We start from the raw sequence: 15284 nt of genomic DNA on the forward strand, positions 1-15284 counted from the left end.
AAGATGTTCCATGTAAGCCTAATGGTAACCACAAAGCAAAAATCTTTAGAAGCACAAAGCAAAAATATCAAAGCATACTCCTATAGAAAACAAACCACAAAGGAATACAGCAAGAGAGGAGGAAAGAAATGAAGTATGTACAAAACAATCAGAAACAACTAACAAAATGACTGTAGTAAGTCCTTACCTAGCAACAATTGAATGTCAATGGATTAATTTCTCCAATAAAAAGACATAGAGTGGCTGAATGGATAAAATAAGACCTAACTATATGCTGCCTACAAGAGACTCACCTCGCTTTTAGACATAGACTGAAAGTGAAGGGATAGAAAATAATACTCCACACAAATGGAAACCAAAAGACAGTAGGATGGCTATACTTATATCAGACAACGTAGACTTTAAGTCAAAAACTCTGGAAAAAAGAAAAACATAAAGAAGGACATCATATGATAAAAGGGTCAATTCATCAAGAAGACATAACAATTGTAAATTTATATGCACTCAATATTGAAGTACCTAAATATATAGCACAAATATTAGAGGATCTGAAGGGAGAGATGGATTACAACACAAGAATAGTAGGGGATTTCAGTACCCCATCTCAACAATGGACAGAGCGTCCAAACAGAATAAGGAAGCATTAGACTTGAGCAACACTGGACCAAATGGACCTAACAGACATATACAGAACATTCCATCTAATAGCAACAGAATACACACTCTCAAGTGCACACAGAGCATTCAACAGAATAGATCACATGTTAGGGCACAAAAAAGCCTCAGCAAATTTAAGAAGACTGAAATTATATCAAATATCTTTTCCAATCACAAATTATATCAAATATCTTTTCATTCCAATGGTATGAAATGAGAAAAGAATACCAAGAGGAATTTTGGAGAATTCACAAATACATGGATATTAACATTCTCCTGAACAACCAATGGGTCAATGAAGAAATTCAAGGGAAAATTTTAAAGGATCTTGAGACAAAAGTGGAAACACAACATATTAAAACTTATGGGATACAGCAAAAGCAGTTCTAAGAATAAAGTTTATAGCAATAAATGCCTACATCAAAAAAGAAGTTCTCAAATAAACAACCTAACATTATACCTCAAAGAACTAGAAAAAGAACAAATTAAGCCCAAAGTTAGCAGAAGGAAGAAAATAATTATGATCATAGCAGAAATAAATGAGATAGAAAGGCAATACAAAAGACCAATGGAAAAAAAAGCTGCTTTTTTGAAAAGATAAAATTGACAAACCTTTAGCTAGGCTAAGAAAAAAAGAATAGATCAAATAAATAAATTCACAAATGAAAGAAAGGAGATTACAGCTGATACCCCAGAAATAAAAAGGATCATGAAAGACTACTATAAACAAATGCCAATAAATTGGAATATCTACAATAAATGGATAAATTCTTAGATGCGTGTAATCCCAAGACCAAATAATGAAGAAATAGAAAAATCTGAACAGACCAATAACAAGTAAGGAGATTGAATCAGTAATAAAAAGTCTGTCATCAAAGTAAAACCCAAGACCTGATGAGTTCACAGCTTAATTCTACCAAACATTTAAAGAATTAATACCAATCTTGCTCAAACCTTTCCAAAAAAAATTGGGAAAGGAGGGAGTACTTCCAAGCTCTTTTTGTGAGGGCAGCATTACCCTAATACTAATGCCAGACAAGGAAATTACAAGAAAATAAAATTACAGGCCAATAACCTTGATGAACATAGAAGCAAAAATCCTCAACAAAATACTAGCAAACTGAATTCGACAACATATTAAAAGGATTATCCACGATGATCAAGTGGAATTTATCCCTGGTATATGAGGATGGTTAACATATGCAAATCAATACATGTAACACATCACATTAACAGAATGAAGGACAAAATCTATATGATCATCTCATTAGATGAAGAAAAAGCATTTGACAAAATTCAACATCCTTTTATGATAATAACTCTCACTATAATAAGGAATAGAAGGGATGTACCTCAATACAGTGAAGGCCACATATGAGAAGCCCATAGTTAACATTATACTGAATGATGGAAAATTGAAAGCCTTTCCTCTAAGATCTGGAAAAACATGAGGATGCTCACTCTTGCCATTTCTAGATTATACAGTATTGGAAATCTTTGCCTGAGCAATTAGGCAAGAGAAAGAAATAAATAGCACACAAATAGAAAGGAACAAGCGAAATTGTCAGTTTGCTGAAATGACATAATCTTATATGTATCTTATATGTAGAAAATCCAACAGTCTCCACCAAAAAAAACTGTTGGAACTAATAAATACAGTAATGTTGCAGGATCCAAAACTGACACACAAAATCAGTAGCATTTCTATACACTAACAACAAACTATCTGAAAAGAAATCAAGAGAACAATCCCACTTACAACAGCTACAAAAAGAAATACTTAGGAATAAATTTAACCAATGACTTGAAAGACCTGTACACCAAAAACTATAAAATGTTGGTGAAATAAATTGAAGATGATACAAATAAGTGGAAAGAGTTCTTGTGTTTATAGGGTGGAAGAATCAATATTGTTAAAATGTTCACACTACCCAAAGTAATCTAAAGATTTAGCACAATCCCTATCAAGATTCTAATGTCATTTTTATAGAAATAGAAAAAATATTCCTAAAATTCATACAAAACCACAAACACCCCCAAATGGCCAAGGCAATCAAGCAAAAAGAACACACCTAGAGATGCCACACTACTTGATTTCAAACTATACTACAAAGCTATAACAATTAAAACAGTACAGTACTGGCAAAAATAGACCCCTTGACCAATGGAATAGAATAGGGAGTCCAGAAACGAACCCACACATGTACAATCAGTTGATTTTACAAAGGTTCCAAGAATGCCCAATGGGAAAAGAGTAGTCTAATAGGTGGTATTGGGAAAACTGGATATCCACATGCAGAAGAATGAAATTGAACTCTTATCTCACACCATATACAAAAATCAACCCAAAATAGATTAAGAGATGTGAATGTAGAACCTGAAACTATAAAACCACCAACCCCATCTCTACTAAAAATACACACACACACACACACACAAATTAGCCAGGCGTGGTGGTGGTTACCTGTAGTCCCAGCTACTCTGGAGGCTGGGGCAGGAGAATGGTGTGAACCCGGGAGGCAGAACTTGCAGTGAGCCGAGATCACGCCACTGCACTACAGCCTCGGCAACAGAGCGAGACTCCATCTCAAAAAAAAAAAAAAAAAAAAAAAAAAAAAAAGAAGAAGAAAACATAGGAGGAAAACTACATGACACTGATCTGCGCAATGATTTTTTGGATTTGATCCGAAAAGCACAGGCAACAAAAGCAAAAACAGACAAATGGGATTACATCAAACTAAAAAGATTCTGCACCACAAAGGAAACAATTAACAGTGTTATAATTGGAAACAATTAACTGCACCACAAAAGGAAACAATTAACAGGAAACAATGAACAGCAGAGACAACCTATATATTGGGAAAAAATTTCTGCAAGCTATACACCCAATGGAGAGTTAATCTCCATAATATATAAGGAGCTCAAACAACTCAATTATAAGAAAACAAAAACTGAATTAAAAAATAGGCAAGGGATCAAAATAGATATTTTTCAAGGAAGAACTGCAAATGGCCAATAGACATATGAAAAATTGCTCAATATTGTTAATAGAGAAGTGCAAATTAAAACTACAACAAGAGATCACTACACTTTTCAGAATGAGTGGGATGGTAGTTACAGAGGCTGGGGAGGTGATAGTCAAAGTGTACAAAGTCTCAGAAAGAATATGGTCTTTTTTTTTTTAGTTCTATTGCACAGCATGGTGAATACAGTTAATGGAGTATTACACATTTCAAAATTGCTGAGAATAAATTCCAAATGTTCTCACCACAAAAATTTTAACCAGCTCAATTTAATTATTTAACATTATATTCATAAATCATAATATCAGTTTGTACCTCCAATGAAAGTATGCAGTTGTATAATTTCAATTTCCATGGAAGAGAAAATAGTGGTGAGGTGGGTCACCAGTGTGAAGGTGGTAGAAGCAGCTATGGGCATACATAAGACAGTGCGGGGAAAGCATATGAAGTGAAAAGGTAAAGAAGGACAGAATTCTGGCAAATAATCACTTTCAAGAAAACTTGTTTTGGGGAGACAGAGTCTTGCTCTGTTGCCCAGGCTCAGGTGATTCTCCTACCTCAGCCTCCTGAGTACTTGGGACTACAGGCGTGCGCCACCGTGCCCGGCTAATTTATTTATTCATTATTATTATTATTATTTTGTAGAGATGGGGTCTTCCTGTGTTGCCCAGTCCAGTCTTGAATTCCTCGGCTCAAGCAATCCTCTTGCCTTGGCCTCCCAAAGTGCTGGGATTGCAGGAATAAGCCACAGTGCCCGGCCAGGAAGAGGAACCTTTTAAGTGAACAAAGCTAAGAAAATGAAATGACCACGGAAGGAGGCAAAGCAGAGAGAGTTTCAAAAGAGGCATGATCAATAAGATCACATATAACAGGGAAGTCTAGAGACTGAGAAGTGAATGTTGGATTTGAATATGCAAGACTACTGGTGACGTTAGCAATAGAGATTTTACTGGAGCTATGCGGGCTGAGGTCAGGCTGCAGTTGGTCCAGAATAGTGAATTGTAATGAAGAAGTATAAATTGCGCACTGATGACACTGATGACTCTTCCAAGAACCTAGACACAAGGTGGTAAAGGTGGACAGAATTGAGGAAGACTTTTGTTTAAGATAGAATAGGCTTTGGCTGAATACACAGGGAAGAATAGTGGATGTCAGGAGACTGGGAACACAGAAGCCTGGGAGCTCTTGGAAAGAGGGGCAACACTTCCTCTGAACTAGAAGGGAGGTTAGGTCCACACATATACAGGTAAGGGGAAATAGCAATGTGAGCTTGAATAAAGATGTCTGATACTATAAACTTATGAAGAAATAACAGTTATTTGTTTGTGGGGAAGAAAGAGTTGTATAGGAGAGAGTCAAGAATAGTGGAATAGCCATTGTGGGTTGTGGAACAGCCGTTGTAGGTTTTGGAAATGAGGCTGCTGTTGAGGCGGTGGACCACAAATATCTAAAAGCTCTTATATTATGGTTTTATTGTTTTCTCTAATCTAATCCACAGACACAGTTAAAGGGCAGAGATGTGTGATAAGAGTCCAGGTTCCAGGTTGAAGGTTTGTCAAGCAGGTGTGGCTAAAGGACTAGTGGTTAAGGGAGTTAATGGTCCTAGTGAGAACAATGGGGATGATGCACCTTAGGTCTGGAAAGGCTAGGGAAGGAATTACGAAGTGTGGTGGGAGTGCTGTCTATCAGAGGAGGTTGTGGGGGCAGGCATGGTAATCTTGCACAAATACAAGGAATAAAGTAGTAAGGCTAGAGAAAGTTCTGAAAAAGGAAAATGAGAATTTAGGATCACAAAATTCTCTATTGTGAAATAGCCTGATGTGTAACCCTAGAAGCATATGCTCAAAACTGAGTAGATGTAAAAAGCTGTAAGCAGTTATGGCAAGGGTACTGGGTGGGCTTTCCTCTAAAACACTGAAGTCATCCAGGATGATGGTGGGACATGAGGTAGAAGGAAACGGAGATTGGTACCCAAGACTGGGGAATCTGGGACATTCACTATAATCATGGCCATAAATGATAAAAGTTGAAATAGTTGGATCCACACATTTTGGTCATGAGGGATTTTTGTATGGGATGGGAAGAAGCAATGGTGCGGAAGCAGAAGTGAGGACCTGGGAGAACGTCCTCTGACCGTTCGTATAAGTCCGCATAATATGGGCGCATGTGCACATGTGCAGCCTTTTGTGGAGGGAAGGAAACGTTCTCACATGAGTTTTCTTGAAGTTCAGGAAGTGGCAACAATATTCAGTGAAGAGACTGGGACTGCAGGGGAGTTTATAAGGAGAGAGTGACTCCAGAGAACAGTGGGAAAGACTGGAGGTGAGGGGAACTGTGTGTTGGAGTGGGGTTGGGGGAAGTTCAGGAGAAAAACCAGAGTGTGACGATCCAGCAGTATATAGGAGAAAAAGGCATTTAGGGCAGTAGTGAAGGATAGCAGGAGCAGGCCTGAGTAGTGTAAGGTTCTAAATAGAAAGTTGTTACCAAAATGGTAGTGTTTTCATCCCGTTGGCAATGAAAGGGGAAATATCACTGCAAATATTTCACTGCAAATATCACTAGGTTGTGAACCTAGGTTGTATGATTGTTCACCTCCCCCTCCCCACCTTTTTGGTCATACATATAACAGGATATATGCCAGGACAACAAATGTTTGCCTTTCCCCCTGGAGCATCAATAATATAATTACTCAAATAAAAGAAGACTCCCCTTTGATTGATTCAAGTAATAGAAAAATTGAGTTCACATCTGTGCAGGTGGACCCATGTGCCTCCATAAGCTGTGGAGTTCTGAGAAGCAAGGAGCTTTTATTCTTCTCATTTCTCATTATGATATCCTGGACTCACACTGGGTTTCCTGAGTGACATGACTATGTGTTTGCAACAGTAAGAGGGTGAAGTTGCAAACATCTGGCAATTATTAGTATGTAGAATAACAAAAACAACAAAAATGTACGGTAGCAAATCATCACGGACTTTTTTGGTGAGATCAAACATTGAAGTAACAAAAAATGACATCAAACAGAACAAACTGAACCAATGAGCCTGCTGCACATAATCTACTTTTCTGATTATTGATTTTGGTGACTCCATGTCCTCCTCTAGCTCATAGTTCCATCATAAGCATTATATTTTATATCATTTATTAGAGTATTTTTTAAAGCATAACAATCTGTTTTAATTACACTTAAATGTCTCTATGGATAGTTTTAATATTTATATTTTTAATCAATAGAATTACATTTTGATTACATCTTTGGAAACGTATTTGTAGAGCTTAAAACACAGCTGAAATCATGTGGCTTTCCAATACACTCCTTTGAAAAAAGTGCTTACTTTGCAGAATTGTAAGCCAGAAAGTACTATGGCATTAAGTTATTGCAAAGCATTGTGATTTATCCAGTAAAACACATGGCTTTGGACCTTGTAAGCTTCTTATATTTAGCTACATCCTCCTTACCCTCACAGAAAAGTAATCTCTGCATTATTAATGTACCTCAAGATTACTAAATGATCTACACAGCAGCCAGCCAATCTGTGGTGGCCCCCAATTTTATGCTATCTGTACTGGCACTTATTTCAGGCAATCACCCTTCCACCATTGCCCCCTCCTCTCCATGCCTGGAAAGATGCTTGCTCCCTCTTCTGGCCTTGTTTTTGCTAGGAAAGGTTTTGGTAATAGAGCACATTCTTTGTCATGCCACATTTTGAGCTGACCTTCCTGCTGGACAAGTCTAAAATCATACTCTTAGCAACACTTAACCCCAAGACTCATGTGGTCATCAGATTGGACTGGCCATGGTAGAATGTGGCCCAAATAAATCCTGGTGGGAACTGGACTTACTGTGAACTTCTCCCACCCTAATACTGGACAAAATAATTGTATGCTCCCCAGTATCTCTTCACGCAGGAATGCGAGGTGCCTGTGTAGACAAATGACTGTCCCATCCAATTTTAGCCAAATGTGATTATCGTATGTCAAACACTGACAAGAACAATTTATCTTGAAATAAACAGTTTATCTTGGGCCTACTGCTTCATCATTAACTAGGAGTTAACCTGCTTTGTGATGACAGAAGTCTCTAAAATTCCCTTTTCAAGCGGTACGGAATACTGATGTTACCTGGCTCATTTGCAGAGATCTCACACTTCACCAAACCAATTATGACCACACGAAACCTCCAAACTACTTATTCTAACCTAGTTACCACTTTCTAGTTTTCTAAGTCGAAGCAAAGTTCTCAAACACCTGAGTGCCTCACTGGGATGTTCTATTGGATTTGCAATTGTGTTCAATTTGATTATTTGAAGTCAGTAGGTCACTTGAATACCATCGACTATCCTATTAAAAGATGCTGGTTCCCACACGTTTTTCCTCTTCTGCTTTTGTTTGGCAACTTAATGGTTCTCAACCTTGCTCCTAGTTGTTTATGGGGGTGTTTTATTTGCTGCCATCTCTCTCCCTTTTTCACTAGACTCTTGAATGATTTGGGAGTGCTAAGGTACCCAGTGCACTACTACCAAGCTCCCGATAAATATTTGTTGAGGAGGATGACATTTACATTTTTTATGTCCTCAGAGTCTAGAATTTTGATTTGGACAGTATTTTGAATTTTAGGGTTTAGATTTTTAGGTGTCTTAATGGGATTCTTGTTCAGATCTCTTCATATTCCAAGTGTAGCAGAAAATGTAGGTTACTATTTTCTTCAGCAACCACTAATGCTGAAAGAAAACAACAGTACATGCATGGGTTTCACCTCCAATTCATCATTTAACATCAGCCACCCCCATTTTGAGAACTGATAGCTGATTTGAAGGAGCCCTCTGAGAATTTGATTCCATAGCCCTTTCTAGGGCACCAGATAAATCCTCCTAAAAACAGCAGCTCCTGTTCTGTCCCCTCCTGAATGGAAGCAGACTATTTGATTCCCATCCAGCCATTCTCAGGGAGTTCTTTTCTCAGAGACTCAAATGAGTGGTGAAATAGGCAATCCCAGAGCATTTGGGGGAACAATTTGGGGAGGAAATACGAGTTTTTTTTCTTTCGAATGGAATTTTATCAGTGTCAGGCTAGCCCAGACCACAGGAAGTTGACGAATGCCTTTGTGACGGCTGGCAGGCTGGGCGAGAGTCAAAGCGGAGGTCCGCACTTGAGCAGCAGGACGCTGACTGAGAAGGTGAGTCAGTTTCTAAGGCTTTCCGGATTTGACTGGCAAGGAAAGCTGACAGTAGGGACTATCTCCACAGCTGTCAGTGTGTCTCATGATGACATCCACAGAATTGTGTTCCTGAAGGTGATGCTATAAATGTCAGAGTCTAAAAGATCTTGCAACCATTTTATAAATCCACACAGGCACCTCAACCCTTAGAACTGAAGTCACTTGTTAATATGTAAATGGTGACTTCTCAGTCTATCCACAAATAAAAATACATCTTATAAATGTTATCAAACATTTAAAATAATCATAAAATAGTTTACATATTTCATTATTTGGCTCAGCATTCTGATGGTGAAGCAAAGTGCAGCTCTTCCCCTCCCTCACATTCTAACTGGAACGTGGTCCTTATCAAAGCGTGAACACTGCAGGGGCACTGAGGCTGACATAAAACCTATCTGCCACATTTTCTGATAAGGCAGGAATGTACTTCTCAGATCTCTTGAACATGGCCTTTCTCATCTGTCACAACTCTATTTCTTGACTTTCTGGCCAAGGGGAAAAATACTATATTCTAGGACTTTTCTTTCAGGTTCATATCTCATTGGCTGTTGGTCCAATGTCTTGCTCACCTAATGAGGCCAAAACACTGATGAAATGCCTTGCTCACTCAGTGCTCTCGGAAGGCAGAACTCATCAGCTGACTTGCCAGTTACCCTCGTCACAGACACTGGCTTAAAAGGTACAGAACAAGATTTCAAAACTGTAAGGTTTATCAGGGAGGAAGGGAGGGAGGAAGGGAGAGGGAGGAGAGAAAGAGAGAGAGGAATATGTATCTGTTGCAGGAAATCAGCTCCCAATTTCTCAATGGAGGAGGTAATTTCATCTCAGCCCCCACTAAGCCCAGAACCACCCTTGGTTGTGATGTCCCAGCCCTTAGAGAAATTTCTGCAATGACTGAGCTTCTGAACAGAATTCAGCCAGGCTTGAACCTGAGAAGAGATGCCCTGTGATGTCCTTTTTTGGGCAGCACCAAAAATCTGCCAGCAGGTATATTAGTTCTCCTTTCTCTCGCCAGCTGGAAAGGAAAGAACCATTGAAAGTTATACATAATTGAAAAGAAAATCAGATTGGTTTATTGCTTCTGCTTCTATACAGAGTTGAAGAGCAAGTTTGAGTGAGTGCCTAGAGTGGGCGGTGGATGAGGGGAATTATGGAAGGGAGAGGGGTTCCTCAAGTCTGTTATTTTTAAAGAGATGGGGTCTCGCTGTGTTGCCCAGGCTGGTCTTGAACTCCTGGGCTCAAGCAATCCACCCATCTCAGACTCCCAGAGTGTTGGGATTACAGATGTGAGGCACCGCACCTGGCCTCAAATCTGTTCTTGAGCAGTGGAGAGGAATGGAGAAAGGAAGGGACCCATTGGCTAAAATAAAATACATTTTTAAGAAGGGCAACTCTCAGTGAGTGGTTGTGATGATCACCCTGCTAGTGCTCTTCCCTCTCCTCCTGGAGCTCCTCCCTTCATTCTCTCCTGTACTGCTGGGCCCAGCCTAGTGTGGAAGAAGAGTAAAGCTGAGCTAGAAGTGTTTTCTGCTAGTGCCCCACCAATTTAAACACATTACATTTGGAGTGTAGTTCTGCCTTTGTGTGAGGCTTTTATCTATGATGACATCCTGTTCTTGGACTCTTGATACTGTAAAGAAAGCAGATGCCTTCACTTCACGATTGCATACCTAAATGAAGATTTAGTACATTTCATTATGGTAATCCTCAGCTCAGCCTCCACCCTGCGCAGCTACTGGATTTATAAATTACAGTCCAGTACAGTGGCAGTTGGGGCCCCAAATTACTAAAAGCCAGAGCCAGGAAATCTTCTTGGATTGTGCCAGTCTCAGAGTTTGCTCTTGATTCTGATTTTCTATGCTGGTATATGGAAATCATCTTGGACAGGTCTCCAGGGATTCCAGGGAAAGAGCATGGGTAAGAGTGGGTAAGCTCACCCACCTGGATATCTAAGTGCACGTTAGTTTGCATTTCCAAATCCACTTCTAATTTGGATAGTACACTTTACAAAGCTTATTAGAAAACTGGTCTAAAAGAACACGTTTTAAAGAGCATTAAAAAGCATGAAGAGGAGGCCTTCTAACCCCAATAGCAACATTTTGAGGTTTGACACAGCAAGAGATTTTTCTTTCTTTCAAAGAACATTATTTCTTTCTTTCAAAGGACAGCCAGCTCTCAAGAGTAATAGCTAAAAGAAATAGGGGAGCAATCCGACTCATATACAAGCTCCAAAGTTCATTGGAGGTAAGCATTCCATCCTCTCCCCTTACCTAACCTTCTCTCACTTGCTCACACAGACTTAACTAAATTTCATCTCTCGTTTTTTCCCTTGACCACTCTTCTGGCAAATGGACTAATTAATAAGTGGTCAAAAGGCTGAAGAAAGAGAAGTCAGAGGCCAAAATAGGCCCAAACTTGATAACCTGTGCCTGGAATATGGCAAGCTGGCCCTGTAATAACTTCCAGATGAATCAGGATATTTTTCAGACACCAGCAGGTGAACTGAAATCATTCTATTTGCCTCCCACTTCTTCCATCCAGAATTACTGATCTCCGCTGGGGCTGGTAAAAACAGCTAGTTGAGGTCTCTAGTCTCTGGCCATTCTTAGGGATGGTCATTTTATTCCTAAGTGTAACCCCTTCTGGTGTGACCCATGTGTTTTCTGCCAACTCTCCACAAAGAAGGCCAGGGGAAACTGTCTGGGTGGGACTTCTGATAGGGGACAGCAGGACCTTGGAATCTGTCACTGTGGATGAGGGGGGCAGGTGGTCCATAATGGGGAAAGGAGGACTGAATAAGATTAGGCTCTGAGGTCTTCCTGGCCTTGACCTGTGGAAAGGCTTAGAACCCCCAGATGGTCGCTCTAGTTTTGAAGAAAGAAGGTTGTCCCCAGATGGCTCTGTCTCTGACATGCGCTTTCTGCATTGCACTGTTGCGTCCTGGGTGGAGAGCAGGTTCGATGAGCCTGGTTCTGGAGAAAGGGTGGGCCCCTCGCACATGCAGGGTGCAGTGGCATCCACTGGTGAGGACTTAACGGTTCTGGGATCGTGCTTTGGTTTTTCTTCCTTTGGGCTTTCCAGGGAAGAGGGAGAATCATCTTTGGCAAGTTTCTGAGTGCTCCCACTGGTTGAGTTGGCTTCCTCTTGGCTCCTCTCCAGAGGCTGAACCCCACTCTCCCCTGAGCTCTGAGAGGGCAGGGGCTGTGGGATCTGGGTGTACTGAATCTTGGGAGGGATGACTGGGACCGCCCTGGCCTGGCACATTTTGACCATGAAGGAGGTTCTCACAGCTGACACACTCACAGGAGCTGAGTTACGGCGGCCTGTCAGTGCATGAGCAACCATGTCCAGGTCCTGAGGGTCCTGGGGGTCCTGGGAGTAAACCCTCCAGGGGTCTGCTTTACAGTAAGATGAGGTCATCCATGTGACCTTCGGGTCTCCCGGCTCGGAGACCTGTATTCCAGGTGAACTAAATGAGGCCACATTCTCAAACCAGAAGAGGTCAGCAATGGGAATGGCAGGGTCCAAGTTGAGGGAAGAAGGCCTGTTTTTCCCTTTTGGGGGCCCACACTCTGTGCTCTTCAGCTGTAACTTTGTGGGGTGCTCTCCAGGTGAAGGGCTGTCCTGCATGCTGGGTGAAGTCTCCTTGCTGCTCTCTGGCCCAGGAACATCACCTTGCCTAATCTGTGGCCTGCTGTGCCCCAGGTGTGTCCCCAGTTCCTTTCCCTCTGCTAGGCTGATGGGGCTGCTCTCTGCTGGCTTGGGTTGCACACCACGTGGTCCCTTCTGGTTGGGAAGAGCCTCTGCCCCTTTCAGGCCAGAGAACTCTCTGAAGGACCTCAGGGCTTTCTCATCCCACCCAGGTATCTCTCTCCTGGGTGCCTGGGGCTGAAGAGGGTCAGAATTCCTCTCTGTTTCAAGATTAGCACAACTGCTGGAGGAGGGAACCTCGAGAGTCCACTGGCTTTTAACCGTGGGTTTACTGTCTAGAGAATGGCTCTGGCGAAGGCTGGGCCTGTGGGAAAGCCTCTTCTCCAACTGGTGACCCTGAAGGCCCTGTACCTGGGCCTCGTGCGCGTCTTTCAGGGTGGGAGAGTGAAGGGGACTCGTCACCCACTGGGGTTCCTCCCAGGGCTCCACCATCTCCAGGCCATGCTGGGCAATGTCTGTCACAGTGTCATCTTCGTCACAGTCTGAAGGCTCCTGTACTGAATGGGTTACATCCTCCTCTCCTTGTGAGGCGATCTCAACCTCCCTGGTTGGGCCTGGAAGCCCACAGCCTTTCCCCTCGGAAGCAACATTCTTTGAATTTTGCTTGTCACTGTGTCTTGGGGTGGTCTCCTCTCCCTGACAGCGGTTAGAGATCTCAGGGCTGTCTTGGGACTTCTGCTGGTCTATGTAGGGATTTGTCCTCAATTTCCTGGATGAGTCTTCTCTTTCCGGGCTGCCCTTTGAAAGCAGGACTGGAGGTGACTCCTCCAGAGGAGTTGGAGGGGGAGGAGCAGGTGGGAGTGGAGGAGACAGATTCCCTGGGCCTCCTACTTCCACTGTTGCTTGTGGAGATGCCGTCTCAAATGGAACTATTTCCAGAGGAGCCAGGCTGGCGAGGTCTGGGTGCACGCCCTGCTCAGGCTCCGGCTTCTCTCTACTGGCTGCTGTGGAAGCCCCCTGTGTGCTCTGATTGGCTGGATCCCTAGTCCACACCTCCAGAGGGGAGGAGACTGGAGCCGGGAAGGAGCCACAAGGCAAGCTCCCAGAAGGCTCTGGGGGAAAAAAGGGCCCCAGACTCGACTCAAGAATAGGCTGAATTGGGCTGGTCTTCAGAGCAGGAGGTGGCAACGATGAGAGCTCCTCCTCTGATTCAATGATTTTCAGCTCCTGTTGAATCTCGGGCCAGATCAGGACATTGGCCAGATCATCTTCATCCTGAAAAACATCAATAAACTGATTGTCTCAGAACCAAGTCCTCTGGGTGCTGACATCAGCGTTTCCAGTGAGAGGGAAAAGACTGGCAGCGCCAGCCTGTACCAGTTCAGCAAATACAGGATGCAGCACTGATAATACCTGTGGCTATCTGAGTGCTCACCATGCACCATCACATACTTTAGCTGTATCTTGTGTAATTTTCCCAACAACTCTAGGAGATAAACACTACTATAATTACCCGTTTTATAGATGAGAGGTCTAGGTTCAAATAGATTAAACAATTTACCTAAGTCATACGGCAGCACACCAGGACTGAAATCCAGTTCTGTCTGCACCAGAACGTAAGTACCTAATCTCTATGCACTGTTGCCTTATAAAACAACAAAAACCCTGGTCTCATTTAACTTCAGGTTCACTAGAAGGCACACAAGGATGAGAGTCTTCCAGTGGAATGAAAATGTTAAGTCTTACCCTGACACCTGCTTTCCAAATAAGTAAATATAGTTCTTTTCTAATTTTTTTTTTTTTTGAGACAGAGTCTTGCACTGTCATCCGGGCTGGAGTGCAATGGCGTGATCTCGGCTCACTGCAACCTCCGCCTCCTGGGTTCACGTGATTCTCCTACCTCAGACTCCCTACTAGCTGCGATTACAGGTGCACACCACCACATCTGGCTAATTTTTTGTATTTTTAGTAGAGATGGGGTTTCACCATGTTGGCCAGACTGGTCTCAAACTCCTGACCTTGTGATTCATCCACCTTGGCCTCCCCAAGTGCTGGAATTAACAAGCGTGAGTCACCACGCCCAGCCTTTAATGTTATTTTTTGAGACAGAGTCTCCCTCTGTTGCCCTGGATGGAGTGCAGTGGTGTGATCTTGGCTCACTGGAGCCTCCACCTCCTGGGTTTAAGCAATTCTCCTGCCTCAGCCTCCTAAGTAGCTGGGATTACAGGCCTGTGCCACCCGGCTAATTTTTGTATTTTTAGTAGAGATGAGATTTTACCATGTTGCCAGGCTGGTCTCAAACTCCTGGGCTCAAGTAATTTGCCCACCTAGGCCCCTCCAAAAGTACTGGGATTACAGGTGTGAGCCACCATGCCCAGTCTCTTTTTTCTTATTACCAAGGAATATACATTTCACATGGAAAAAATTTAAATACGTATTAAAATAAAGGAAAATACAAAGACACCAAATCATATATCCTTACTCCCCACAGATAACCACTGTTAACATGGTGGGAATTTCTTTGTTGTGGTTTGTGGAGCTGCCTACTTCTCCACCTTGCTTGCCGTCCTTGTCTCCCCTCAAGTCCAGCTTCCCTTTGTCCTTCTAGACTCCTCCCTTTCCCTGCCTAAATCCCAAAGCTATAGACAGGAAAGGGATGGAAGGAGGCCTGCTCAGGGCCAGGACAACTAATTTCAGTTTCTTTCTGGGTTTTTGGTTTTTTTTTTTTTTTTTTT

The 15284-nt window shown here is 42.2% G+C and overlaps 1 protein-coding gene across 1 annotated transcript in view; it reads right to left on the reverse strand.

Annotated features, from left to right (window-relative positions):
- Nucleotides 1–8231: 8231 nt before the first annotated feature.
- Nucleotides 8232–15284, reverse strand: part of ARHGAP31 (Rho GTPase activating protein 31) — a 138233-nt gene continuing 131180 nt past the window's right edge. The window contains exon 12 of the mRNA XM_011987193.1: nucleotides 8232–13824. Within this exon, the coding sequence (XP_011842583.1) occupies nucleotides 11407–13824 (2418 nt within the window). The 3' untranslated portion in view covers nucleotides 8232–11406. The remainder of the gene's footprint in view (nucleotides 13825–15284) is intronic.

This window comes from Mandrillus leucophaeus, unplaced genomic scaffold, assembly GCF_000951045.1.
Source record: "Mandrillus leucophaeus isolate KB7577 unplaced genomic scaffold, Mleu.le_1.0 Scaffold302, whole genome shotgun sequence".
Classification (NCBI taxonomy): domain Eukaryota; kingdom Metazoa; phylum Chordata; class Mammalia; order Primates; family Cercopithecidae; genus Mandrillus; species Mandrillus leucophaeus.